Source organism: Amphiprion ocellaris, chromosome 15 (genome assembly GCF_022539595.1).
Source record: "Amphiprion ocellaris isolate individual 3 ecotype Okinawa chromosome 15, ASM2253959v1, whole genome shotgun sequence".
Classification (NCBI taxonomy): domain Eukaryota; kingdom Metazoa; phylum Chordata; class Actinopteri; family Pomacentridae; genus Amphiprion; species Amphiprion ocellaris.
This window is the reverse complement of record NC_072780.1, coordinates 4,293,931-4,319,526: the sequence shown is the minus strand read 5'-3', so window position 1 is coordinate 4,319,526 and position 25,596 is coordinate 4,293,931. Positions and strand designations below refer to the sequence as shown.

Here is a 25,596-nt window from a genome sequence, read left to right as displayed (position 1 = left end):
TAGTTATCCACAATTATCTTTATCATCATCGTCATAATGATTTTACAACTCAGCAACACACTGCAGAATAAAAACACTTCAGTAGAAGCAAAGCTCTTTAGAGGAAGCTGCAGCTGATTGGTCGAGAGGCGCTCAGGATGTGGGATACCTGGAGAAGTGTCGGATGTGTTGGTGCAAGAAGTCGACAGAATCAGACAAAGGGACAGATTGTTTTTCTTTTTAACAATTAACTGAAATGATGAAGGCACTTGCAAATGATGAGGTTATACAAAAATGTAAACAAACCTTTGGTGTTTCATTTTTAATTTACTTAGGATTTCCTTTAGCTCTTCTTTTTTAATTACTGTATTTTTGTACAACAAAAACCAAAACTAATGAGAATAAATATCAAGCAAAATTTAAATCATATTCCAAACCTCTCTAAACTAAAAAGGAAATCACATTGAATCAATCGCCGTAACTAAGCTTGTTCACTAGATTTGCAGCCGATGTTGATCTATAGAAGAAACCATAAAGTGCATCTTTGGATGATAAACAACACTGAATGGAAATGCGACTGACTCTTCCAGCCCATAAAGAATTAATAAACAATTACAGATCGCTTTGGGTTACACTCAAACAAATTGCTCCCAAATTTAAACCACTGACTGGGTTGAGGGAAAAAAAACAAATAAAACATAAAGTAAAATAAAATCATACAACTCAAAAGATATGAAGCATAAACGAAAGAAACGTTTAAAAGGATCTCTGTGCGTTGTGCTTCCCAGAAAGACAGAGCATTTTAAGACAAACTTCCATACAAGGCACATTTCAGTACACGTGGCAGATGTAGCACCTTCTCTAAAACTGTTAAAAAATATTATTTATCACCAATTATTCAGCTTTAAACCTCACGGGAACAAATATATTTTTCAAACACCGTCTCAAAACCGTTGGCGTAAACTAAAGTGACAAAATGGCAGCTGCGGATTTATTATTAAACTGAAACTCTGGACTTTAGTAAAGAGGCTGAAATTCCTGTTATGGTCCACAGAAAGTCACTGCCACATTCACACGAGTGCTCATCACAATGTCACTGACTTCAGTTTGGATATTTAAAGCAAAAAAAACCAAACAAAAAAAACAATCAGTCAGGTTTGAGGGCAGTGACACTTAGAAGACTGTTAACTGACTGCAGGAAGGGAAGGAAATGCCCGTCCTAATGGCAGAATCTCCTGAAAACACTTCCAGTCATAAAACATAAAGCTACGAAAACAGGCAGGAGTTTGGCAACTTGGTCAACAGCACAAAATCCTGGTGAATAGCGAAAGAAACTGGAGAAAAGAGGGCAAGAAATAAAGAGAAGACACTCTGCTGCTTCGGCAGATCATCGTGGTTCTCCTCAGTAGCCTTTTAACTCTTATTTAATTTAGTGTAATCCACAGAGAGGTGAAATTATCCACACTGGACTACCAGAAAGGAGGATATGAGTGTGTACATGTGTGTGTTTGTGTGCCGCCCGCTGCCTCTTTCCGTTCTCGTTCACATTCTTTGGCTTTCAGGTGTCGCTCCTCATACAGCCTCAGCTCTCACTGTCCCATCAGTCCGTCTTACTGTGGTTATTGTTGAGGACGGTGTGGCCGTTTTGCACGTGGCCGTTTTTAGACTTTCCCCTGTGCTCGTCTTCCTCGTCCTCGGACTCCGTCTCCTCCTTGTCGCTCCGCTCATCTTCAACAATATCCTATCAAGACAAGGCGAGGCAACTTTATTTGTAGCACATTTCATACAGAAGGGCAACTCAATGTGCTTTACATTAACCCTCCTGTTGTCCTCATTTACAGGCACCAAAAAATATTGTTTCCTTGTCTGAAAAAAAAAAAAATTCTGCAAAAAAGTTAACTGAATTTCTGAAAATCTGCAAAACCATCAGGAAGAAAATTCCAATGACTCCTTAAAAATTTCCCTTAAAAGTTTTATTTTGAAAAAAAATCCCACAAATTTGGCAAGAAAATTCTTGTAAATATTTTTTTAAAATGAGTAAAAATCTTTTTAAAAAAAATTTAAAGTGATTACATATATATCAGTAAAACTTCTAATATTTTCTTTAAGAACATTCACATAAAAATCAACCAAAATCCAGCGAATCTCGCTGGATTTTGGTTGATTTTTATGTGAATGTTCTTAAAGAAACATTTTTAATATTTCTTTTTTTCCACCAAAAAATACTCAAGGATGTCCCCAAAATGTTGAAAATGTGGACATCAGAAGTTTCACTGTGAAACTATTTTTTCCCCACATTTTCAAACTTTAAAACGGGTGAATTTTGACCTGCAGGACGACACGAGGGTTAAAACATTAAAAGCACCGGAAGCATTCAGACAAGCATAAAAGAGCACAATTAAAATGACAAATATAATAAAACATAAAAAAGAAAAGGAAAATTTGAAATATATTAAAAAATAAAATTACACTTTGCATTTAAAAATGAGGTAAAATAAGCTATAATAGGAAAGCAGCGGCAAACAGAAAAGTCTTGAGCTTTGATTTAAAAGAATTGAGAGTTGGGGCGAACCTACAGCTTTCAGGGAGTTTGTTCCAGATCTATGGAGCATAAAGAGTAAACGCTGCTTCACCGTGTTTGGTTCTAACTCTAGGGACTGAAAGCAGACCAGGACCTGCTGACCTCAGAGGTCCAGATGGTTCATAAAGTGACAGCAGATCAGATATGTATTTTGTGCCTAAACCATTTAGTGCTTTATAAACCATCAGCAGGATTTTAAAATCTATTCTCTGGCAGACAGGAACCAGTGTAGAGATCTAAGAACTGGAGTGATGTGATCTACTCTTTTGGTCCTTGTTAGGACTCCAGCAGCAGCATTCTGTCTGAGCTGCAGTCGTCCTGTAAAGTCCTGTAAAGACACCGTTACAGTAGTCTAGTCTGTTAAAGATAAATGCATGGAGCAGTTTTTCTAAGTCCTGCTGAGACATTAGTCCTTTCATCCTTGATATATTCTTAAGGTGATAGCAGGCTGATTTTGTGATTGTCTTAATGTGGCTGCTGAAACTTAGGTCTGAGTTGATGACTACAAAAAGGTTTCTGGTTTGCTTTGTACATTTCATCAGGCAGAATGTAATGTGTCATTTGTATACATCGGAGTGATTGTGTTTAGACCATGACACACTGTGTGATTGTCAGCCATCCCAGACAAACGATAACAATCGTGATGATATCTTTGGTTTTGGCTCTAAATCGATGGTCCTACGTCGCACTGTGAGACAGGTTCAAGGACAGCCGTTGTCATGGTCTTGCGAACAAAGACAAGCTGTGATAAAATTCTGACAGTGATCGTCTCACGGTGTGACTGCTGCTGCAACCTACGTCAATTAACCAACAGAAATGCAGTTTGAAATGATGTACCCAAATAGATGATTTGCGGTGACAATGGCAAAACGCATCAAAGCTAGTATGTGGGATTTAAACAAAGAAAATTTGTGGCAGCAGAAGTCTTTCTGACGTGTCCTCCAGCTCGAACCACAACCGGACAAAAAAAGACGAAGCATGGAAGGATATAGCAGCAGAATTGCAGCATCCATATTCTCCTCCTTCTCTTTTTTTGGGATTTCTCTCCAAACACATAAATGTCCCAAGGGCGAGGGCTCCCTTCATGTTTCACTAGTTTCCCTGCTTCGGTTGTTTATTTTTCATGGATGGACGGCGCACAATTCTGACATTTTATTCTTGCGCATTCACGTCGACTCACGTACATCGTAGGCTGAGATTCAGCTGCGTTTTCATCATGCAATCTGCACACAGCAAACTTCACGTCGTGTCCAAAGATTATTAGATTCATGTCGTACAGTGCAGCAAGCTGTGAACTTATAACTATTAAAATTGCACAGTGTGTAGAGGCCTTTACATGAGAAGTGTTGCGTAGAAAAAAAAAAAGTGGTCGTTTCTTACATTTCCAGGCAGGAATTTGATGACCATGCGTAAGATGAGCCCGGCCCAGAAGATGTGCAGAATCTGCAGCACGAACAGCAGCCCGTTGAAGAAGTAGAAGCCGATGAAGGGGGGGTAGAGAGTCAGCGGGTACACCCACGTCGTATGTATGATCCTGGACACAAAAGAGGACAAAGAGGCCAGTCAGAGCCACCTACAGTCACCCTCAACAGCCCATTGATGGAGGCCAGGAGCACAGACAATAGCGCTGTTGTTGTGATTACAACAAAAAAGTCTGAAAAGGTTTGAAGTTTCTGCAGAGAAAAATATGAATCAATGCGTGTTCCAGTCAGTTACCTGTGCGGTAATACACTGAGGAGGACAGGAGATTTATACTGCATAATAAAAATGAGCATCCGTAGCTGTGAAATACATCGTTGTGTCTCGCTGCTGCTTCCCACCTAAGATGGCATTTGTTTGTTTTCAACAGCATGTACACAGCTGCTATTGTGACACACAGGGAGGTGACAGAACGGCGGATGTTTAACCCACTTGTTCTTCAAACAGTTTTCTGGTGGAGTGGACGAAGTGAGTTCTGGCAAGCTGGAGGATGAAAGGCTTTAGTCTATATTTTGCTTATTGTCTACAAATCTGATGGAAAGACTGAACAAATAATGTATTAAGTGAGTTCCATTCATCATAGTAATCTGAGAGAAGCCTCAGATTTTGAACTTCTCAATTCTTGAACTACTAATCTGTGGCACGCTGTTTGACCAGGTTTCATCAATTGTCATATTATATTTAATCTCAAAAATTTACTGCATTTCTCATTTAAAATTCATCAAAAATTAACAGTTTGCTCTAAGCACATTCTGTGAAAAACAAAATATTTTGTGGTCCAAACGCAGTCAGGAAGCCATTAGTGATTAATCTGCAACCAACAGTCACCTAACACAAATTCATTGACTTTTTCTGGGTCAAACTGGGTTGAACTGCAGGCTGTACTTCCACAGAGCAAATATATGGAACTAAATTAAAAACACAAATATCTATAGTATGTAGAGCTACTATTTTTTCAGTATTGGTAACAAAATGTGGGAACTTACAAGCATATTCTATAAGCTGATTACAGGTTTGAATTTTTGTTTGTAAAATAAATGATCCAAGAAATTAACTTTCCCCCTTTTCAGGATTCTTGGTATTACAACCTTGTTATACTGCACTAAAGACGTGTTTGAGTCATGCTGTTTCCATAGAGGTGCAGGAATAATGTATAATACAGTAAAAAAAAAAAAAAAAAAAAAAGTCCACAGTGACTTAAAACATGACAGGAGTAGAAAACAAACAGAAATTTCCTGGGGTTTAGAGGGTTGGAAAAGGTCATAAAAGACTAAATAACATCTTAAAACATTTTTTTTTTTTTTTTGCAAAAAGCATTTCTTGGGGGACTATTTTCAGACACAGCATTGAAATGACAGAAGTGCCTGTGTTCATTACACTGAAGGCACATGTTATCCAGTGCAGTAGTGCAGCTTATGAATGTTTGAGCACAGGACATAATATTTTAGACTGATAAGATGTACTGTTAGTGCATCTCTTTTTGTTTTTTAGTAGCTTTTCTGTTTCAGTCACGCATTAAAAGCCTAATTCCACATTACTGCAGGTTTTCAGTTTTCTAAGTCTGAGCACTGCAACCTTGAGAAGAGCAGCTGCTGTTACCAAAGACGTGCAAAGCAGTCATCACTCGAGTCTTGTCATCCTACAGGAATATCAGCGGCTCATTTCAGTGACAGAAAGTGTGATGCAACATCATTTTTACCAGAAGGGGAGGATGACGAGGCGTGTGATGATGAAAACCGCAGCGAACAACGTGAAGATGAAGTTGCAGGTTTTTCTCCAACCTGCGTAGTTGAACATTTTGGCTGACTGGAATTTTTAAAAAAAGAGAGAGAGAGAGAAGACGATTAGCTTTTCCTTTTATTCTCCTCTAGAGGGCAGACAGTGAATTGTGAGAGGAGCTGAGTGCTCTTAAGCTACTCAGCAGGGAGCTTTAATGGTGTCTGCTGCTGCGTGATTGTAATTAAACTCTTAAAACATGCATTCCCTGTTGCAGCTGGATGAAAATAACAATCCAGATTTTTAGAGTCATACCTCCATTAGATAGTCAGCGGCATCATGCACCAACATGATCAAAGTTCCTGCCCGGATGTAGTTGACCAGCCAGGAGAAACCGATGAGGGCGATGGTGGCCAAATGGTGAATTATCTGCTCTTTGAAATCCTGCAGAGACGGAAAGAGACGATACAAAACCCCAAATCCACCAGAGTTTGGTCACTTATTGATGAGGCTGTAAAGATTGGTCACTAATCGACAGCGTGCCACTGCTTGCTGCTGGTATTACAAATGATTAACTCTCTGCACACAGCAGATTATGCTGATTTTGGGCTATAAAAAGAAACTAAATCCACACGACAAAAGGATAGAAAAGAAACTCAGCTTGAAGTTACAAAATAATGTCGTCAAATTCGAGGCTGATTTCAACAGAGATAAGCAGAAATCAGTTGTTTTGGTTTAAAAGATTAGCTACTATTTCTCAAGTGGAGCTATAAAATTAATGCTGGCACAGACCACTGTCCACAACAACATTCAAACCTGCACAGTGTGATTTCTAACAGAGCATCTCAAGAAACAACATCTATCAACTGAAGAGGCTTACTTACTCCTTGTGACTTTACAAAAACCGAGAAGTGGAAGTCAACAGTATCTTTAATGGCCTTCTCAACGCTGACAGCTCCACTCAATACAACACATAAAGTCAGGACTTAACGGGGAAATCAATACTCAAAACACGCTACCAACCGCTCAGAGCATTATTTTATGCACTCAGTGAGCGATCCGTCTGGATGGAGGGCTTCCGAGGGGTTTTACAGTATGGAAAGCTAACAAAGTTTATAGACAAAGCCGTATCATTTACCTTCCGTTTGACATCTGACGCTACGCTGAAAAGCAGCGAGACATAGAAGCCCAGTTCGATCATGTAGTACCAGTACTGTGAAGGCAACAGCGGCTGGATGCAGAGAAACAAAGAGTTCAGAATTTGATCAATTATTCATTTCTATGCTAAACATATCAATCAATTAAAATACTTTGGGATGTATCCGTGTGCATAACAAATATAAAATGAGTTACCATTTTTGGGAAATCCTCCCACATCATCTTCATTTCGTAGAACCATGGTTTCTGAGAGGAAATAGATGGTTTTTAAGTGTCCAACACAAAACCACACTCATGTATCAACAATAAGCTCAAAGAGTCTGTTGACTATAGCTGCAAATATAAGCTCCAATTCTCTATATTTCTGTGTTATTGTCAGTCATGTGTAATATGTAGCAACTATAATTCATTATGTTAAAGGTCCCATATTGTGCCCCTTTTTATCCAATGAATGAAAGTCTCGCATGTAACCAGAATGTGTCATTTAGTTGTTTTGGACTGCAAAAATGGTTCATTTCACTATGATTGTATGACCTTTAGTTTTTGCTCTGTTAAATGGAGTTGAGCTGCTGCTGTCCCCGCCTCCTTCAGGAAGAAAACTCTCTCTGCATGTGTTTGACAGCACGGAGCTAAACAGTTGACCACCAACAGCAGGATATCTGGTGTATTTTGCTCGTGGCTGAGTCCTGCGAGTTCTTCTTTAATGCATGCAGTTACTGTTCATGCTAGTTGCCTAAAGTTAATTACGGGAGCTTCGCTTTCGGTGCCTTATTGGCGTTCTGTCTCTTAATCGATTTGTTCGGATAGTGGTTGTCTGTGCAGAAGTCACAGATGATGTATGTTTTCTCTACTGTATTTAAGCTTTCTGTGTGTACTGTTAGGATGTTTTCAGTTGGTATGTTGATAACATTGATACTAGCTACTTTAGCTTTTTGTGTAGATCCGAGCTGAAGCTATCTATGTTGTAAAATCTAGAGTTAATTAGCATTTGCATTTGAGAGTACCATTGTTTGCCTGTCCGTAGTCATTTTACTATATTATTACTCCACCAAGGAGGTGGAGCCTCGGCGGAGTTTGTGACGATCGGCGTACGTTCATCTGTCTGTCTGTCTGTTAGCAACATTACTCAAAAATGGACTAATGGAGTTGGATGAAATTTTCAAGGAAGGTCAAAAATGACACAAGGACCACCCGATTAGATCTTGGCAGTGATGCGGCTTGTAGTCTGGATCCACAGACTTATTAAAGATTTCTGTATCATTGCGAGATAGCAGAGTAACCATGACAACAAGTGAACACTACATCAGCTGCCTGCTGACGATGCGTCAATGAACGCCGACCATTGCGGATTTAGCCGTCGGAAGAGATACAAGGAACAACTGATTAAATTGTATGGGTGTTTCCGAGTCCCATCAATTCCGCCCGCTACGTATTTAGGTCACATGATTCGGTATCTGTACATAACGTACACATGCATAACACATGCCTGTGTTCAGCGCCAGGTCACTTTGTTTGTGGGTACATCTATATTAAATGGCCACATTCTATAGTGCCGTGATTTCTGCCACAAACATTTTCAAGATTTCAGCTGTCAGAAGTGACACAACGAATGAGCAGCCTTGGCGGAGTACTGCGTTCTCTGAGTGCTTTTGTTGTTTATTGCCTGTTGCTACATATAAGGAGGCAATACAGGAGGTCCTCAGTTTACGACATCCTCTACTTGCGTCGCTATGATGGAACTGGTTCAGTGGAATTAACTGGCGAGCGGAGTGGACGAATACGTCGTCACGCGTTGAGCGGAGCGGATGAATACTGCATATACACTAGTCATGCGACGCTATAAGACGGCTTTGTTCACATTTCCCGTCACACTGGATTATGCTTCTACTCAGCCCTATAGGGCAAAACTCAAACACTGAGACATTTTGAGAGCAGGATTATAAAAATATTATACAAAGTCTGAGCTTGAAGACTACTGGAACTAGCTGGAACATTGCAACTCAGTAAAATTCTTAACAGTCGATAAAGTTGTGGAGTTTTCGAGAAATGACACAGCTTTTACTTTACACCTACAAGTTCATAACGAACACAAAACACAATGAAAATGGATTTTCGCCATATGGGACCTTTATATCAATATCAGCATCAGTAAAGATGTTTCTACTCATGATAAAAGTGTGTCTCGTGTTTGGAAATAACAGATTTTTTTTTGTTTTGCTTATTGTAAAAACCAGATGGACTACTCACATCAACAAGGACTGCCAGGCCAGCAAAGAAAGCAAGAAGGTAAAAGGTAAATCTCCAACTGTAAGAGAATGCACAATGATCTCAGAAAACACCGCTCTAGCAAAGCATCATTTCACAGAGAACAAAACCAGCAAACCTTCCCACCCGCGCACAAACAATATTCAAACAAAGGCACAAAGCTTTTGGGTTTCCAGGATGTGAAGAAAGAAAAATCAAACAAAAGAAAATCTAAGGACATGCGCCAAGTGTGCTCATGTTGCTGCTGAAGATCACTGAAATAATCAACCTGTGCTTAAAGCTTCTGGCAAACGTGTAATTTATTTTTTATTTGACATTTAAAACAACTGATATAGAAGGAAATGATAAATGAACTGTTTAAAAAGCATCACATATCACATCCAGCACACACGATGAATCACATGGGGAAGGAAACTTCCTCTAACAGCTGCTGGGAAACACCAGGGTTACATTCAGTGCGTCCCTCATCACTTTACAGCTTCAGTGACTATCGCATTGTCACTGTGGCTTGTGTTGCAACAGCTTTTTGAGAAATCTCTGCTCCCATTATATGTGGGTGCGTCTGGGTTGAAAGCCAAGACACTGATGAGGAAACAGTCACTGGTGCACCACGGAACACTTAAATACAGCGTAACTACAAATGTTCTGCAGCGGCAGCTCACACCGAAGCTTTACAAGAACACACTCAATAAACCACTGTTACTGTTTTACTTTCACACCCACAACTGGGGTGTTTCTAGAGGTCCAGGATTTCAAGGTCAGTGTTGTAAAGCACTTCTTTCTAACATTTTCAGCATGTGACCTCATTAAACAAAGCAAGGCCTTTTCAATGCCGTTCTCAGGCTGCTTCATGTCCAAGCCAAGGACACATTTTCTCTTCCTGGATCAATTCTTTAGAGTCATTTCTGCAGGTGCAATCAGTCATGCCCAAGATACACTTTTCTGTACATCCATGACCTCTGAAATATACCTTGCTGGCACTTAAAGAAACTGCAAAAGCACATCAGGACCTCTTCAAAATCAGCGTTTTTTTCTCTGAGCACCTGAATTTTCATAAAAAATTTCCCACTGAGGAAAAAAGGTGCTGCAGCCAGTGTCTTTTTCAGAGCGCTCCACCTTCTTTGTGCAGCTGTTTCGAGCGTTTGAAGATCGTAAAGTTTTAAGGAGGGCACAGGTGTCGTCACCGTCGCTTTCTTCAGGCAACCAATCATAAGTGAGGAACTTGTCGCTGTGGCAACCCAGAAAACGGAACAGTGTGTCTATCTCGAGCTATATGAAAAGTCAGAAAGTACCACACCAGTGTTAGTCTGTCACACCACCGTGATATGCTGTCAAGATGTTGTTGTCATAGAAACAAGAGATTCTAGGAACCTGGAAGCATTTTTCTGCCAGAAAAAAAACTAAACTCCATGGGCACACATTCTTAAAGAAGAAAACACCATCGTGAGTAGTTGTATATCAATAAAAGAGGTGGAAGGGTGAGTTTGAGGTCTGGAAAGACGTTAACCTACCTCGCTTCCCGAAATTTTTTGACCTTGCTGGGTCGGTCCTGGTTTCTCCGCCGCCTGAACCACCTCTGGGCCTGCCGCACCGAACAGCCCGTCTGTTTACTTAAACTCTCTATGGAGCTCTGAGGATTAAAAGCAGGACACGAAGAAGAAGAGTCAGCGTAGGAGCCATGAATGAATAGCTGTTTTTTATATGGTTAAGAGGCATACTGATTGTTGTTTGTGTTTGTTTGGTTATGATATTATTTTGCGATCATGTTGGATAGAGGGATAGCGGGTCACATGAATATGGGTGGGCATAATTAAGCAAATATGTTCACCTCTTCATCTTTCTTGACTTTTTTTCATTATATGAGAGGGGGTGAGCTGGGTCGCCGGATTTTTTGTTGACAAAATGTAGCGACTTTAACGAACAAGAATTGCTGAGGGACGAGGCAAACAAAAGAATTCACTAAGATTTCGAAAGAATAAATGTAACATTTTTTGAAAGAAAAAAGATAAACAACTCATGATGATGTGCACAAAGTCATAATCAAAGTAGTCAAAGTGATCAAAGAAAAACAGTGGTCAACAAAAAATGCGGCGACTCAGCTCACCCCCTCTCAAACAATGAAAAAAGTCTATCCAACACAATCACAAAATAATATCATAACCACGGAAACACAAACAACAATTAATATGCCTCTTAACCATATAATAAAACAACAATTCATTCATGGCTCCTTTAGTCAGCGCTGCATTTAATGTCTAGATAAAGTCCTGCACCTGTACAGAAACAGCTCAGTCATAGTAAGAAGTAGAGAGAACTAAAAAATGTCTTTTGTGCAGTATAATAAAGTTATAATACCGTAAACTATTTTTAAAAAGACAGAACTTCTTTGATTATTTACTTGACAAAAAATAGAAAAAACTTTAAAGTGCCTCTGGGTGTTACAAACGCTGGGAAAAAAGGATGGTTCTATACACTGAAGGCGTGTTACTACTTGCATTTTCTAAATTGGTTTCTATACAGGTTTCCCACCTGCTTGCTGTCAGCACCTGCAATTCAGCCCAAAGTCCCTGAATTTTTGCTAACTGACTGTTGGCTACAGCAGAATCAATCGTAGCATTACGGTCGTGTCAAGGAGGGCAGAATTCTTGGCTTTTTACAAAATCTGGTCAGAAGAAATCTTAAATAAGACACATAGAAAAGGGTGATTTTGATGAAATATATCAGTTTTAAGCTGAGATTTGGTTCATTTTATGGTAGAAAATCAACAGCAGCAGAGATTTTCCAGGAAACTAGACTCTTATCTTAAAAATAAAAAAGCCAAATCAATCTACAGAAAGCAAAATTTCTGATCCTTTTTTCCAATCGCAGTAAATATCACGTACAACGGCCTAAAGCTGCTCATGCCAAGACTCATATTACACACAGTGTCAATCAGGAGTCTGCTGCTGTTTCTCTCTTACCTCATTATTCTTATGAAACCAAAAGTCGCACATGATACCTTCAAGGACTGCCAGAAAGTCCAAATTCGGATAATTTTTCCTATTTTCACTGTTTCTGGTGCTGATAAATTATGTAATTTTGGCACTTAAAAAAAAAAATAACAAGCTTTACCAACCCTTTGAAGGGTTAACATGGCGGTCTATGGGCACCATTTGAGAAAAAGCAGTTTTTGCCACTTCCATTCTCCAGCCTCAGAAGTTGCCGCTTGTTTTGAAGTCATGAACTGATGTTAGTAGACTGTCCACAATAAATTCAAGCATGTGAAAATATGTTTTCCATCTAAACATCAAACACCAGCATCTCTGACTTCTGTAAAGCTCAAGGTGCGCTAGTGTCGGAACACATACAGACAGACTAGAACGCCTATGAGGCTCCGGTGTTCGCAGGAGGACTACCTGTGTGGGGTGCTTTGATGTGCTGCAGAAATAGGACTCCAGGACGGGATTAGGAGAAGCACGGACGCGCTGCTTGTCGCTCACTTTCATCAGAGAGGCCAGAGGAATCGCTACCGTCCTGGAAAGAGGACATGCACACACCATTTCACATTTGTCAGCAAGAAACATGCAAATCAGGCAAGTAAAAGGGTCGATTAGCAGGCAAATGATGCCGCGATTAGCGATTACTCACCGCTCAAATATCTGTCTGATGACTAGGAAGCAGAGGGCGATGGGTATAGTCGCCCAGAGGTCCTGCGTTTTAGGGAAGACTTTGCCATCGTGATCCTTCAAGTCGTCCCAACCGTGGCCTTCCGGGAACCATATCCAGTCGGCCCATATCTGCTCTCTCAGCTCAGAAAACATCCTACAGACAAAGCAGAGGCAGACTGATTCAGAAGGTAATTAAAACAGGTATTAAAAAGACGATTTTGTTTGCTCTGCAACCTCTATTCAGATTTTCCATTAGATAAACACATCAGCCGACTCAGCTGTGACAATATCCTGAGAGGAAGCAGAGGAAACAGAGAGGAGCTGAGAGGAATAAGTATCGATCGGAGGTTATTAATCTCACTGAACATCTGCGACAGGCATCGTATCTGCTGGGCATTTCCAGCTCCAGATGAAAGGGAGTAAATGAAGGGAGGATTTTAGCTTTTTGCTGCACACAAAGCAAAGAAAAACCCCTGGAGAAGTCATCTGGGACAGTAAACTGAACTCAGCTTGACAGCCATTTCCCTTCTATAAAAAAAACAAAAACACTTCTGCACCTGGGTGACAGCGACCATGTAGTTTTAACCCTCCTGTTGTCCTCATTTACAGGTACCAAAAAATATTGTTTCCTTGTATGAAAAAAATACAAAGATTCAGCAAAAAAAAAAAATCCCCAAATTTCTGAAAATGTGCAAAACCTTCAGGAAGAAAATTCCAATAATTCCTCAGAAGTTTCCCTTAAAAGTTTTATTTTAAAAAATCCCCCAAATTTGGCAAGAAAAGTCTTGTAAATATTTTCAAAAAATGAGTAAAAATCTTCCAAAAAATATCCTAAAAATATCTAAAGTGATTACAAATATATCAATAAAACTTCTAATATTTTCCTTAAGAACATTCACAAAAAATCAGCCAAAATCCAGCAGAATTCGCTGGATTTTGGTGGATTTTTTTTGGTGAATGTTCTTAAGAAACATTTTTAACATTTTTTTCCACCAAAAATGTTTAAAGATTTCCCAAAAATGTTGAAAATGTGGACATCAGAAGTTTCACCGTGAAAATATATTTTTTCCCCACATTTTCAAACTTTAAAACGGCTCAATTTTGACATGCAGGACGACATGAAGGTTAAAAAAATGTCACTACAGTTACAGGGTTGGGCATCTCCAAAAGGGTGGCAGAGAGGCCTTAACAGACCTTTCTAAGGTGCAATTAATTTATCATGTTCTCGCTGATTAATAGCACACTGTATCTTAACCTGGTAGAGGAAATTGCACAATAAACAGCTAACAATCTCTTGAGCAAGACGACTCGTGATGCTTCCTGCTGACTGTTAATTCATTCCCACTATAACCACTATGGGAAAACAAAGCAAAGCACTGGAACTTCACAAAGCAATTCAAGTTATTAACATAGCAGCAGATCAGAGAGTGAGTAACAATATTGTGAAGAGCCCCTATTATGCTCATTGACGTGTTTATACTTCTATCTGGGGCGTCTCCTAGATTACATTTACAGGCTTTAAAGGTTCCATATGGCGCAGATCCATTTCTATCGTGTGTTTTGTGGTTGTTATAAACTTGGTGGTGCAAAATAAAAGCTGTTAAGATAAGAAGACGTTTACTTCCGCCAATGCTCAAGCCCCTCTACAACTAGAGGCCTCTCAGCTTTACAGGCCAGTTAGAACTTTATTGAGCTGCTATGTACCAACTGAGGAACCAAAAGTCTTTCAGCTCAAACTTTAGAAATTCCGGCCACCTTCAAAGGTGACCCATTCAGAATGAGAAGCCGTTTACAAGTCCACCAGGTTTATTTACCATCTTAAACCGCTTCTGTTAACTCAAATATGTTTCAGCCACAAACCAAATGTTCTGCTGTTGGCTGCAAGAGTGAATACAACAGTATTAATGCACTTCCAGCATCTGAAGAACTGAAGAGCCTGAGGATTAGTTTTATTTATTTTGTACAGCAATGTCCCCACAACAATAGGAAAGTCCTTAGTGTTAGCATGTTGTGTAGCTAATGTGGCTAACGTTATCATTAGCTTTAATCGTATGCAGGTCAGAGCTCTGTGGAAACTGTCAGACTGAGGGATGTTCAGTGGTGGTTGAAACTTTATGACCCATTTAAAACAAGTAAACAAGGACTTAATGATTTACTGTGTTTGCATGTTGTGTGCTTAACTAAAAGTAGTTCTGTATATCTGTTTGCTTCTCTCCTCACATATAATGCATTTTAATACAATTAAATTCCCAATAAAGCTGTTTTCATTTACATATTTTGCTGCCACTGATTTCATATATAACTGGGTCAATATATAATTGAAAGACTTTTGAAGTCCATGGGATATATCTTGTATACATTTTTATCAAAAGTAAAAAAAAAACCTAATGTTTCTTATGTTCATTATGATCATGTCTTTACAAATTCCATAATTATTTATTATGAAAACAATCACTTATTAATAAAAAATGACTGGATATCACTAAAATGTCAACTAAACAACCGTCCAAATTTAATAACAACCACCTTCTAATTAGCTAAACAATAATAAAATGAGTTTATTCAAAAATAGCTTTGATTGTGTTCTTTTTGTTAAGTTGAGATAATCATGACAGATATTTCTTTTTGGCAATATATCGAATTTTATATGAAAAATAAATTGTATCTGTGTCCAAGAAATCACTTTCCACTAAGTTCCCCATTACAAAAACACCTCTCAAGGAAGTGTCTTAATTCCAGATCACATGACCTGCTCCACATGATGTCATTTCCTCCTGAAGAAAAGACTGGCCAGACTCCAAGGCTTTCTGAGTTATTTAATATAAAGGAGTCAACAGGTTTACTACAATATCTTTATAAACAACTTTCAATTTCAATTGTATATATAATATTTAGAAGAATCTTTCTGTAAAAATGCCATGTGGTGTTTGGTTATATGTTGATTTTAGGCCTGAAAACAGCAAAAATATCAACTATGATACCTGTCAACTATGTTACAAAAAGCCCTGCAATTATGTATCGACCCAACTCACCACACAGATGAGTAAAAATACAACAGCTGTGGATTCGGCTGAGGGGAAAGAAAAAAATTGCAAAGACACATCAACTCACCTTAAAGCAACAGCAGTCAAACATCAACTATCCTGTCTTTTAATCAGTGTGTTGATTTCAGTAAACCTGCTTCCTCTCTCTTGGGTCACACATATAAACCCGTCCTCCTTTCCCTCAAACTGTCCACGTTTCTACTCAGCTGACTGCAGATCGGGTTAAGTTCTTTAAATGCTTCACACAGAGAACGGCTCTCTGTGGATTGCATTAAAATACGTTAATGAGTGCAGGTTTGTATTCAGTGCTGGAGTGAATTAGGGGATTTGGGTGAACATGCAGAAGGATTTTTTGTCTAACAGGGGGAACTGGAAACCAACCTGGAGGGCTACACGAGCTCTGGTGTGGATCTCACTCCTGAAATGCAAAGTACACCTGAAGTTGATGTGAACTTAAAACAGCTTGCTCTCTTTGTACAGGACAGCAGATCAAAGCTAACTCCCAAACTGGCAACATTACAACCAAGTAAAAGCAAAATATGCACAAATAATTAGCAATAGAAATTCTCCAAGAGGGTCTTATGTATGACATGATAAGCAGCAGCCTTTCAGCAGCAGAAGTTCTAAAGTGCTGGTGGATGATCTCCTCGAGGATTTCCTGACTGGAGGAGATCAATCATTGGCAGAAGAGCAGATCTGGCACCAGCAGCTACAAGCTAAAGTAAACTTACATTTAATTTTGTTGGCTGATCATCTAGTACAAAGTGCAACAAACAAGTGCAACGGGTGTTTCATTTAAAGCAGAAAAAAGCACATTTAGACTGATCCACTGCATGAACCTGTAAATGTATTTAGACATTAACTGGTTTAACTGGTTGGTGGCGTCATTATTTCTTCTTATGCTGCTTGCTACTCTGCAGTTGTTCAATTTAGTTTTACTCTGCCAAGGAGGCAGAGTTATGTTATGATCGGTGTACGTTTGTCTGCCTGTTAGCAAATTTACTCAAAAACGGACTAACAGATTTGGATGAAATTTTCATGGAAGGTCAGAAATGACACAGGGACCACCTGATTAGATTCTGGCAGTGATGCAGCTTAAAGTCTGGACCCATGGATTTGTTAAAGATTTCTGTATCATTGTGAGATAGCAGCACAGCATCACTGTAACCATGACAACAAGTGAACACTACATCAGCTGCCTGCTGTGGATCACATGATTGTGATCCTTCTAAAAATCCACCACTGCGGACTTATCGGGACTCATAGTACATGTCCACAGGATCCAGTAGAATAGCATTACTTTTTTTAAACGACAACGAAGTAAGGAAAAGGTGCTTTTTTCCTTATTTTATTGTCGGTTAAAAAAAGTAATGCTATTCTAAAGTGAGAAACAACAAAATGAACATAATCCAACGTTCACAAGATCCGTCAATTTCACGCATCTCATTCATTGTCTATGTGAAACGCATCGCATTGCATGCTGGTTCCGTTGCAAATGCATTTCGAGCTGCGATCCGGTGCGTCTCCCCGGAGCTCATTTGCATAAAGTAGACCTGACTTCTACTTTATGCAAATTCGGTGCGGCAAATGGAGGTCTGAGGCATCGCGAAACTTTCGTCAAACGTCTAAACTAGCCGTCGTTGAACTAAAACGAGGATATTTTCAGCTGCTGCACAGGTTATTTCTCCCCTCAAATGCTTTCAGAAATACTTTTCTCTGAACTGTTGTCATAATAAAACAGAAAGTTTGCAATCTTTTATTATGAGAACAGTTCAGCAAAAACTATTTCTGATAGGGATGGTCCAAATAGCAATTTCTGGACTCCAGATATTCGAGTCCAATTACTGACGAATATCCGAATATTCGGCTCGTCAGCCAGGGGTAGGGGGAGTGCATTTTTGAGAACTTTGATCTTGTTTCTCAGGGTGTTCAACGTCACAGTCCAACAGCGTTACCATTAGCATGGATGTCTGCATCTTTGGCTTTTGTCTTCTGTTTACTAACACGGGCGAAGTGAAGCATGACGTCAGAGCTGGTAGGTCCGGGTGCTACAGCAGGGAAATCCAAGCATTCAGATTTCAAAATAAACATACGGACACCACCACAACGACTGAATATTTGGATATTCGGGTCCAGCCCTAATTTCTGAAAGCATCTGAGGTGAGAAATAACCGGATAATCGGTAATCGATAATCGGACCTCCATTTGCCGCATCGAATTTGCATAAAGTAGAAGTCAGGTCTACTTTATGCAAATGAGCTTCGGCCCGCTCCGGGGAGACGCACCGGATCGCAGCTTGAATCGCATCGCAACGGAACCATCGTTCTCCTTGAGTACTAATCATCAGTTTTGCTGTCAGCCCTGAAAAGAAACACAAGTTGACCTCTAACCTCTGGCCTCCTCTCCCTCTGTGTGAGCGTCATCATGGCCTCGTGTTTCAAAGTTGTCTTTCAGTGTTTCCTACAAAAGAGATCCTTTAACTATTCAGCGTTGCTTCATTAACGTGGAGCACTCACAAAAGAGAAATTTTGAAAATAAAAAGAGGGTCAAATTCTGTGTCATTGAGGCCAGGAAGACTTGACTTTTAGTCCTTTTTTTGGGACGAGCTCTAAAACTTCCTGTAATCTCCACGCTGCCGGTTCATAGGACAGGCTTCTTATTAAAATGTACCATGTGACCACTTGCAGCACCACGGAACCCATTTTTTGGATGATGCAATACATATCCAGCTAATGATTGAACACTACTCCACTGATCTACAGCCACAAGGATCCACACAATGAGTTGCAGAGAGCGATACTGAACAAGAAACCTCACCTCCCCAGGGCACACAAAGATCTCCAGCCAAGGCTAATGGCAGGTTTGAAAAGACAAAGTAGCTCAGGGTGTGTCCGTATGAGCACGTAATTTACATATTCTCATCCTACTGCACGGTTGTTTCTTGGCAGATCCGCTCCGTACCACTACACATGCATAGTAGTTCATTTCCTGCTGCTCGTGTTTTGTTTCCTGAGTACACAACAGACTTTTTAGTCTTACTGGAACTGTTAACTGAGTTTTACTTGGAAATGAATGAGCCTTTGGTTGCACACAACTGGAAGCATAATCACTCCACATACAGCAAAAGCCAATGAGTTGTATTCTCTTATTTGACAGAAATGTAGGCACTTTTGTGTGTTTTATTCTCAGTCCTCATCATTTTGGTTTCTGTTGTTTTTCCTTTGGTGCTGGCTAAAACCTCTTCGGTGCATTATCCAGTGAAATTCCTCCGTGCAGGAAAAACCCTGCTTAATACAGCTATGACGCCAAGGCCAGGCTTCTTTCACAATGAGTAGCAGCTGTAGCTGGTCGAGTGTCAGAGCCGAGTTACAGTCTCTCAGAACTACTTCTTAGGATCTGCTCTCTAACCATAGAGGAAGCAAAACAGGTTTATTGTTATTCCAAACAGCTGCGAGGGAAAGTGGACGGAAAAGCCGACTGTCGACTGTAGAAAGATGGAAGGACAGAGGGAGACGAGATACTGCCTCAAAACTCACAGATAGTTTAGGCAGCAGCATCCTTATATGTGCAGTTACAGGATAAAATCTAAACCCATTGGTGGTGGCAGTTTGGTTAAGTGGAGCAACATAATACACAATAGTCATCAAATTAAAAGCATGGACAGGAGATGAAGGTGATTTTTCAACGGCAGCTTCATCAGGTTTTAGTAACTCCATGTAAAGTGACTGTACAGCGAGGCTAAACAAAAAAACTCTCATTTTATTAACAATAATAATAATAGTAATAGTCTGCAGTCCTGCATTTAGCAAGATAAATGCAAACAGGTGGCAAAACAAAATCTTTAAAGAATGTTTTGAGAGTCTTATTAATTTTGGGGAATGTATTATTTTTAATTATTGTTTTCTATTATTTATGTATACTTATATATATTATTTTTGCTATTTTTTTTCAACATTTGGGTTTATATTATTATTATTATTGTTTTCATTTTTTTGCATTTTTTTCTATATGTGGGTTTCTATATATGTATATATGTTTATTTTTTTGCTAATATTTTATTTTTTTAGATTTGGGTTTACATTTTTTTTTCTTTTTTTTGGATCTTTTTTTCCTATATTTGGGTCTTACAGGGTTAAAAACATTTTTGGCCTTAACGTCCATAACGTAAACTCCACAAAAAATATTATCAGTATAAACTTTCATTTTAGAATAATTCTGCACACAAAGTCCATTGTTTGTACAGCAGATGTAGCAATCTGCAAACAATAAAGTCACTTTTAGGATCTAAACGTTTTGACACTGTGTTAATATTAGGTTAAGGTGTTGCCTCTTTTGTGTTAACAGTGAACCTGTTTGCATTCTGGCTTTTGGCCGTCTAGAACTTAAATCATGTGTAAACATCTACACACATAGGTGTTTTTTTCCCACCACAGGTCACTGCACCTGCACCTGGAATAAACTAGACATAAACAAATACTGTCATGTTTTCAGAAATTTTCCTTGGACTTGTTGGTGAATGTAAAATCAGCCTTCTCCTCGACCACCTCTGGTTTAATTGAAACTTTATTTTCATACACTAAGAACACTTGAAATGGTACCTGTAGAATTTAAGACTGATATATCAAGTATTTTACAAGTTATATAAATATTTATTTCCTGTTGACCCACTTTGATTAAATTTTTTTGCACTTTGAAATTTGAGGCTACGTCCGCATGACAGTATCTCAGAAACTCCGGACAAGAAGATAAAACAATCTCATGAAAAGTCATAAAAAAGTAGCACCTTTGAACGCAAATTAATGAAAAAAATTTGAGATAATAAACGTAGTCTCCTTTGCATCATCCACACTGGACGTTGCCACATTCACGCCTCACACATTTACTGAGCATCTTCTTGTTTTTTGCCGGTAAGATGAAGCAGCTGAACGGCACATTTTGTTTTGTTGATTTTAAAAAATAATAATAAAGTGTTAAAATTGAATTCATTTTGCTGCCACTCTTAGATCCTACAATATTTTATGATATTTGCAGGTTTTATCATCTGAGAGGTTGACAAGCAGGAAGAGGTGAGGGGAGGTCAGAGGGGTTTCCAGAGATATAGGTCAGTATAGAATTGCAGGACTTTTTGCATCATAGTTGACATTTTTGCTGTTTTCAGGCCTAAAATCAACATGGCCGCCTATAACCAAACATCACATGGCATTTTTACACAAAAATTCTTCTAAATATTATATATACAATTGAGTAAAACTTAAAGTTATTTCTAAAGATATTGTAGTAAACCTGTTGACTACTTTATATTAAATAAGTTAGAAAGCCTTGGAGTCTGGCCAGTCTTTTCTTCAGGAGGAAATGACATCATGTGGAGCAGGTCATGTGATCTGGAATTAACACACTTCCTGGAGAGGTGTTTTTGTAATGGGGAACTTAGTTGAAAGTGGTATTTGTTATTTTCCATCTAAAATTTCATATTTTGCCAAAAAAAGAAATATCTGTCATGATTATCTCAACTTAATAAAAAGAACACAATCAAAACTATTTCTGAATCAGCTCATTTTATTATTGTTTAGCCAATTAGAAGGTGGTTGCTATTAAATTGGGACAGTTATTTAGTTGATATTTTAGTGATATCCAGTCATTTATTATTAATAAGTGATTGTTTTCATAATAAATAATTATGGAATTTGTAAAGACATGATCATAATGAATATAAAAACGTTATTTTTTTAAACTTTTAATAATAATGCATGAATGATATATCCCATGGACTTCAAAAGTCCCTCAATTATAGATTGACCCATATTCAAGAAACAGATGGCAGATCTTACTCATGATAAATCTGATGAGCTAATCAGGTTTATTTTTTTTTTCTTTTTGGATTTTGGAAGCTTCTCTCCAGAGCCACAGAATATATTCTATAATAGTTTTCACAGCATAACTAGTGCCCTTCATGACTAGTTAACTCCATGTGTAACAAGTCAGTACATTTTTTAAAGCGTTTTATTGTTATTTTTTAATGGAGTTAAGTAAAACCAAACGGCAGAGGCTGTCATGTGCTGTCCAGATTGTAAATTCCTTCGGGGCGAATACGCGAAGTTGATTATTTCAGACAAAAAAAATGACTTAAATCACGTCTAATATATAAAAAAATTAAACCCTATCAGACAGTTAAAGATGTTTACGGTGTTAATTTAACCGGGAGACGGTTGTAGAAGCTAAAATTTCATTTGAAGTGTGTGTCTGAGTCAGTCTACGCCGTTTGCGTAAACTCGTGCAGGGAGTGGCTGCGTGCGCACGCGTGGCGCAAGCGGGGAGTCTCCCGGACATAGCGGGACAGAGCCGTGAGATGGAGCTCCGAGTAACTTTCCAAACCTCAGAGGACCTGTCACTGATTGCTCCTTACAAAAGCGCCCCAAAAGGCACCAAGGCTACTGAGTCTGGTCGCTGTGCGTAAAACGAACCAATAACGGGGCAAAGTTCCTGCGCGGCGACATCTCCAGTTTACGCAGGAAAACTTTTTGGCGCACACACACTAAATTACACCCCCGGCGATATAAATGGCCGTTTATCTTTTGCAAACAAGTCGCCTGTTTCATCAGAGGCGACTGTTGAGGCCGTGTTGGTTCGGCTTTCACCTTCCTTTATCGCGGTGTTCCTGTATAAACAGCAGCGACATGAGGACACGCTGAAGGGCCTGTTAGCTCGAGAAAACTTTGATGAGCCTCTTTAAGCTTCTCTGGGAGGGTGTCAGCACAACTTTGATGCGTTTAAAACTTCACATAAACCCTCCTGGGAATCGCACTCTCCCGTTTCTGTCTAAAAATAGCAGCATTCGTCCGTGCGCAAAAGGAGAATGTTCGGTTTGAGCCTCTCCGTGAGTGGTTTTTACAATCTTTCCTGCCTCGGTTGCTTCGTGTATCATGTAACGGTGCAAGTCGCTCCTCTTACCTCTCGTCTTCACTGTTCTGGTAATGAAATGTGAAAATCTACGGCGGCTCTGTTTCTGCTGCTGCTTCGTCCTCTGATCCCGCGGCAGGATTTCATGTAGTTCTCGCCATTAAACGACTTCTTTCCTCTCTCTCTGATCGTTCAATGAGCTGCGGTCCGCCTTCTTTCTTTTCCTCCAACCTCAGGTTCGCCACATTCTCAGTGGAGAAAAAAAAACTATGTCGCGCTTTCTTTTCTGCTCCGAAACTCTCTCTGCTGGTCGTGATTTGATCCAAAGAGCAAGAAAAGAGTCGTTTCCACTTTTCCGTGAGTGCAGAGTTTATGTTTAGCGTTGAGGGGTACAGCTGAATTGGAGGCATATAGAGGATATCATGGTAGTGTGTTAAAAGAGTTTTTTTTTTTTTTTTTTTTTGGGGGGGGGGGGCTATTTAAAGTGACGTTAGACTGGCTGTTGTATGAGAGGCGATCAGTGCCACACAGAGAAGAACTTCCTCAGTGGATAAAGTAGAACACAGCACTGTTTGAAACGGCCAATTTCATCCCTGTCACTGTAAAAATACAGCTTTACCCCCTTTAACCCTGTAAGACCCAAATATAGAAAAAATGGAAAAAAATTAAATAGAATATATAAACCCAAATATAGAAAAAATTATCAAAAAGCAAGATAATAATAATAATAATACGTATAAACCCAAATACAGAAAAACTATTTGCAAAAAATAAAAATAAATGTTTATATATATATATATATATATATATATATATATATATATATATATATATATATATATATATATAGTTACAAAATTTAACTGATGTATTTTTGCAACAGTAAATTACAGGACAGGTTAAAGGACACTCACTGAAATATTTCTGTAGGAGCCATATTTCATTTTGTTCTTGTTTTTGTAATTGCCCACCCAAGACCCCAGGGGGCTGTATTTCTTTTACCTGAGGCTGACAGCCTGGGGTCAGATTAAGGTATTTAGTTGACTGTATGATTTGGTTCAGGTGTTGTGCACAGAAACAGGCAGAGGCACACAGTTTTCGACTGTGCTCGACTTTTTTGGGGGGTTTTATTATTTTGTTTATGACCAAGTTTAAGTTACGGGTGAAGAGCGATAATAAAGAACTGGGATTACTTTGATTCTTATGAAGAATCCATTTATTTTTAGTTGAGTGCACATCAAAACTCTCATATAGCCACCATCCACAACCAGTAGTGCCAAGTAAAGGACATAGCCACTGCAAAAAAAGAAATGCTAAAAAAATGTTTCTTTAGGAACATTCAGAAAAAAATCAACCAAAATCCAGCAAAATTCGCTGGATTTTGGTTGATTTTTTTTGTGAATGTTCTTAAGAAACATTTTTAACATTTCTTTTTTTGTACCAAAAAATGTTCAAAGATTTCCAAAAATGTTGAAAATGTGGACATCAGAAGTTTCACTGTGAAAATACTTTTTTTTCTCCACATTTTCAAACTTTAGAACGGATTAATTTTGACCTGCAGGACGACACGAGAATTAAAGAAAATATAAGAAGTTTTACTGATATATATGTAATCGCTTTAAATATTTTTAGTATTTTTTGGGAAGATTTTTACTCACTTTTGGAAAATATTTAGAATTTTCTTGCCAAATTTGGGGTATTTTTTTTTTTTTTTAAAAAATAAAACTTTTAAGGGAAATTATTGGAATTTTGCAAATTTTCAGAAATTTGGGGATTTTTTTTTCTTTACTGAAGTTTTTTTCAGACAAGGAAGCTATATTTTTTGGTGCCCGTAAGTAAGGACAACAGGAGGGTTAATACACCACCGATGCAGGTACTTCAAGTTTTGGCCATCAGGCGACCTGAGTGTGTGACTAACTGTGCGTCAGATCGTCAGCGTATCAGTGCTGTTTTTATTTTGACCTCATATAATTGGATGAATGCCGCTGCTGTCTCTCTCTCTCTCACACCCACTGTTGACTCAGTGCTGACATTGGTTCAAGTTACATTACACAAGACTGTCTGTGATGGAATTTCCATATTTTCCACCTTAGATTGATATCATTCCTTTCTGCGTAGCCGTGTGCAGCTTTCATGTAAAGGTTTGTCTCTTTTCTAATCACAGTTGGCGCTGGGAGGCGAGCTTGACCTTGCAGAGGAGGCCTTATCTGGTCTCTGTGGTGAATGTAAATCAGAAGGGCCAGATTAGGGAGGAAGAATCTGAGATAGACCCACACAAATAAGTCTGTGAAGTAACAGTTGGAATCGATCAAAATGGCAAAAACACGAGTAGGGGTATGAGAAACAGATTTACTTATAAGAAGGATTTAAAGCTTTTGTTCTATATACATACTTATGGTTTATTGCAATAAATAACTCTGACAGGTCAAAAAATATCCTTCTTATGACTATAAACATAGTTTTCCATGAGTCGGGCGTAAAATCTGTTTAACCCTCGTGTCGTCCTGTGGGTCAAATTGACCCGTTTTACACTTTGAAAATGTGGAAAAAAAAAAAATATATATATATATATATATATATATTTTCACAGTGAAAACTTCCACATTTTCAACATTTTCGAGAAATTTTTGAACATTTTTTGTTTTTTTCTTTAAGAACATTCGGAAAAAAATCAACCAAAATCCAGCGAATTTCACTGGATTTTGGTAGATTTTTTTCCAAATGTTCTAAGAGAAAATATTAGCACTTTTACTGATATATATGTAATCACTTTAGATATTCTTATAATTTTTTGGAAGATTTTTATTAATTTTTAAAAAATATTTACAAT

General features: G+C 38.6%; 1 protein-coding gene across 1 annotated transcript; it reads right to left on the bottom strand.

Annotated features, from left to right (window-relative positions):
• cers2a (ceramide synthase 2a) lies at nucleotides 1-23,210 on the bottom strand. The gene is made up of 11 exons (XM_023295577.3): nucleotides 22,818-23,210; nucleotides 12,806-12,979; nucleotides 12,574-12,691; nucleotides 10,690-10,808; nucleotides 9,161-9,218; nucleotides 7,109-7,159; nucleotides 6,894-6,986; nucleotides 6,071-6,199; nucleotides 5,739-5,845; nucleotides 3,941-4,094; nucleotides 1-1,720 (listed from the first exon to the last, which is right to left on the bottom strand). Exons 2-11 carry the CDS (start codon nucleotides 12,976-12,978, stop codon nucleotides 1,580-1,582), a joined length of 1,143 nt encoding a protein of 380 aa, XP_023151345.2. The 5' UTR covers nucleotide 12,979; nucleotides 22,818-23,210; the 3' UTR covers nucleotides 1-1,579.
• Nucleotides 23,211-25,596: the final 2,386 nt, after the last annotated feature.

Coding starts and splice junctions, on each gene's coding strand:
- cers2a (XM_023295577.3), bottom strand. CDS start 12,978: ATGTTTTCTGAGCTGAGAGAGCAGATATGGGCCGACTGGATATGGTTC. Junction 12,692..12,805: donor ATCAGACAGATATTTGAGCG/GTGAGTAATCGC, acceptor TCCTCTTTCCAG/GACGGTAGCGATTCCTCTGG. Junction 4,095..5,738: donor CTCGTCATCCTCCCCTTCTG/GTAAAAATGATG, acceptor TTTTGTGTCCAG/GATCATACATACGACGTGGG.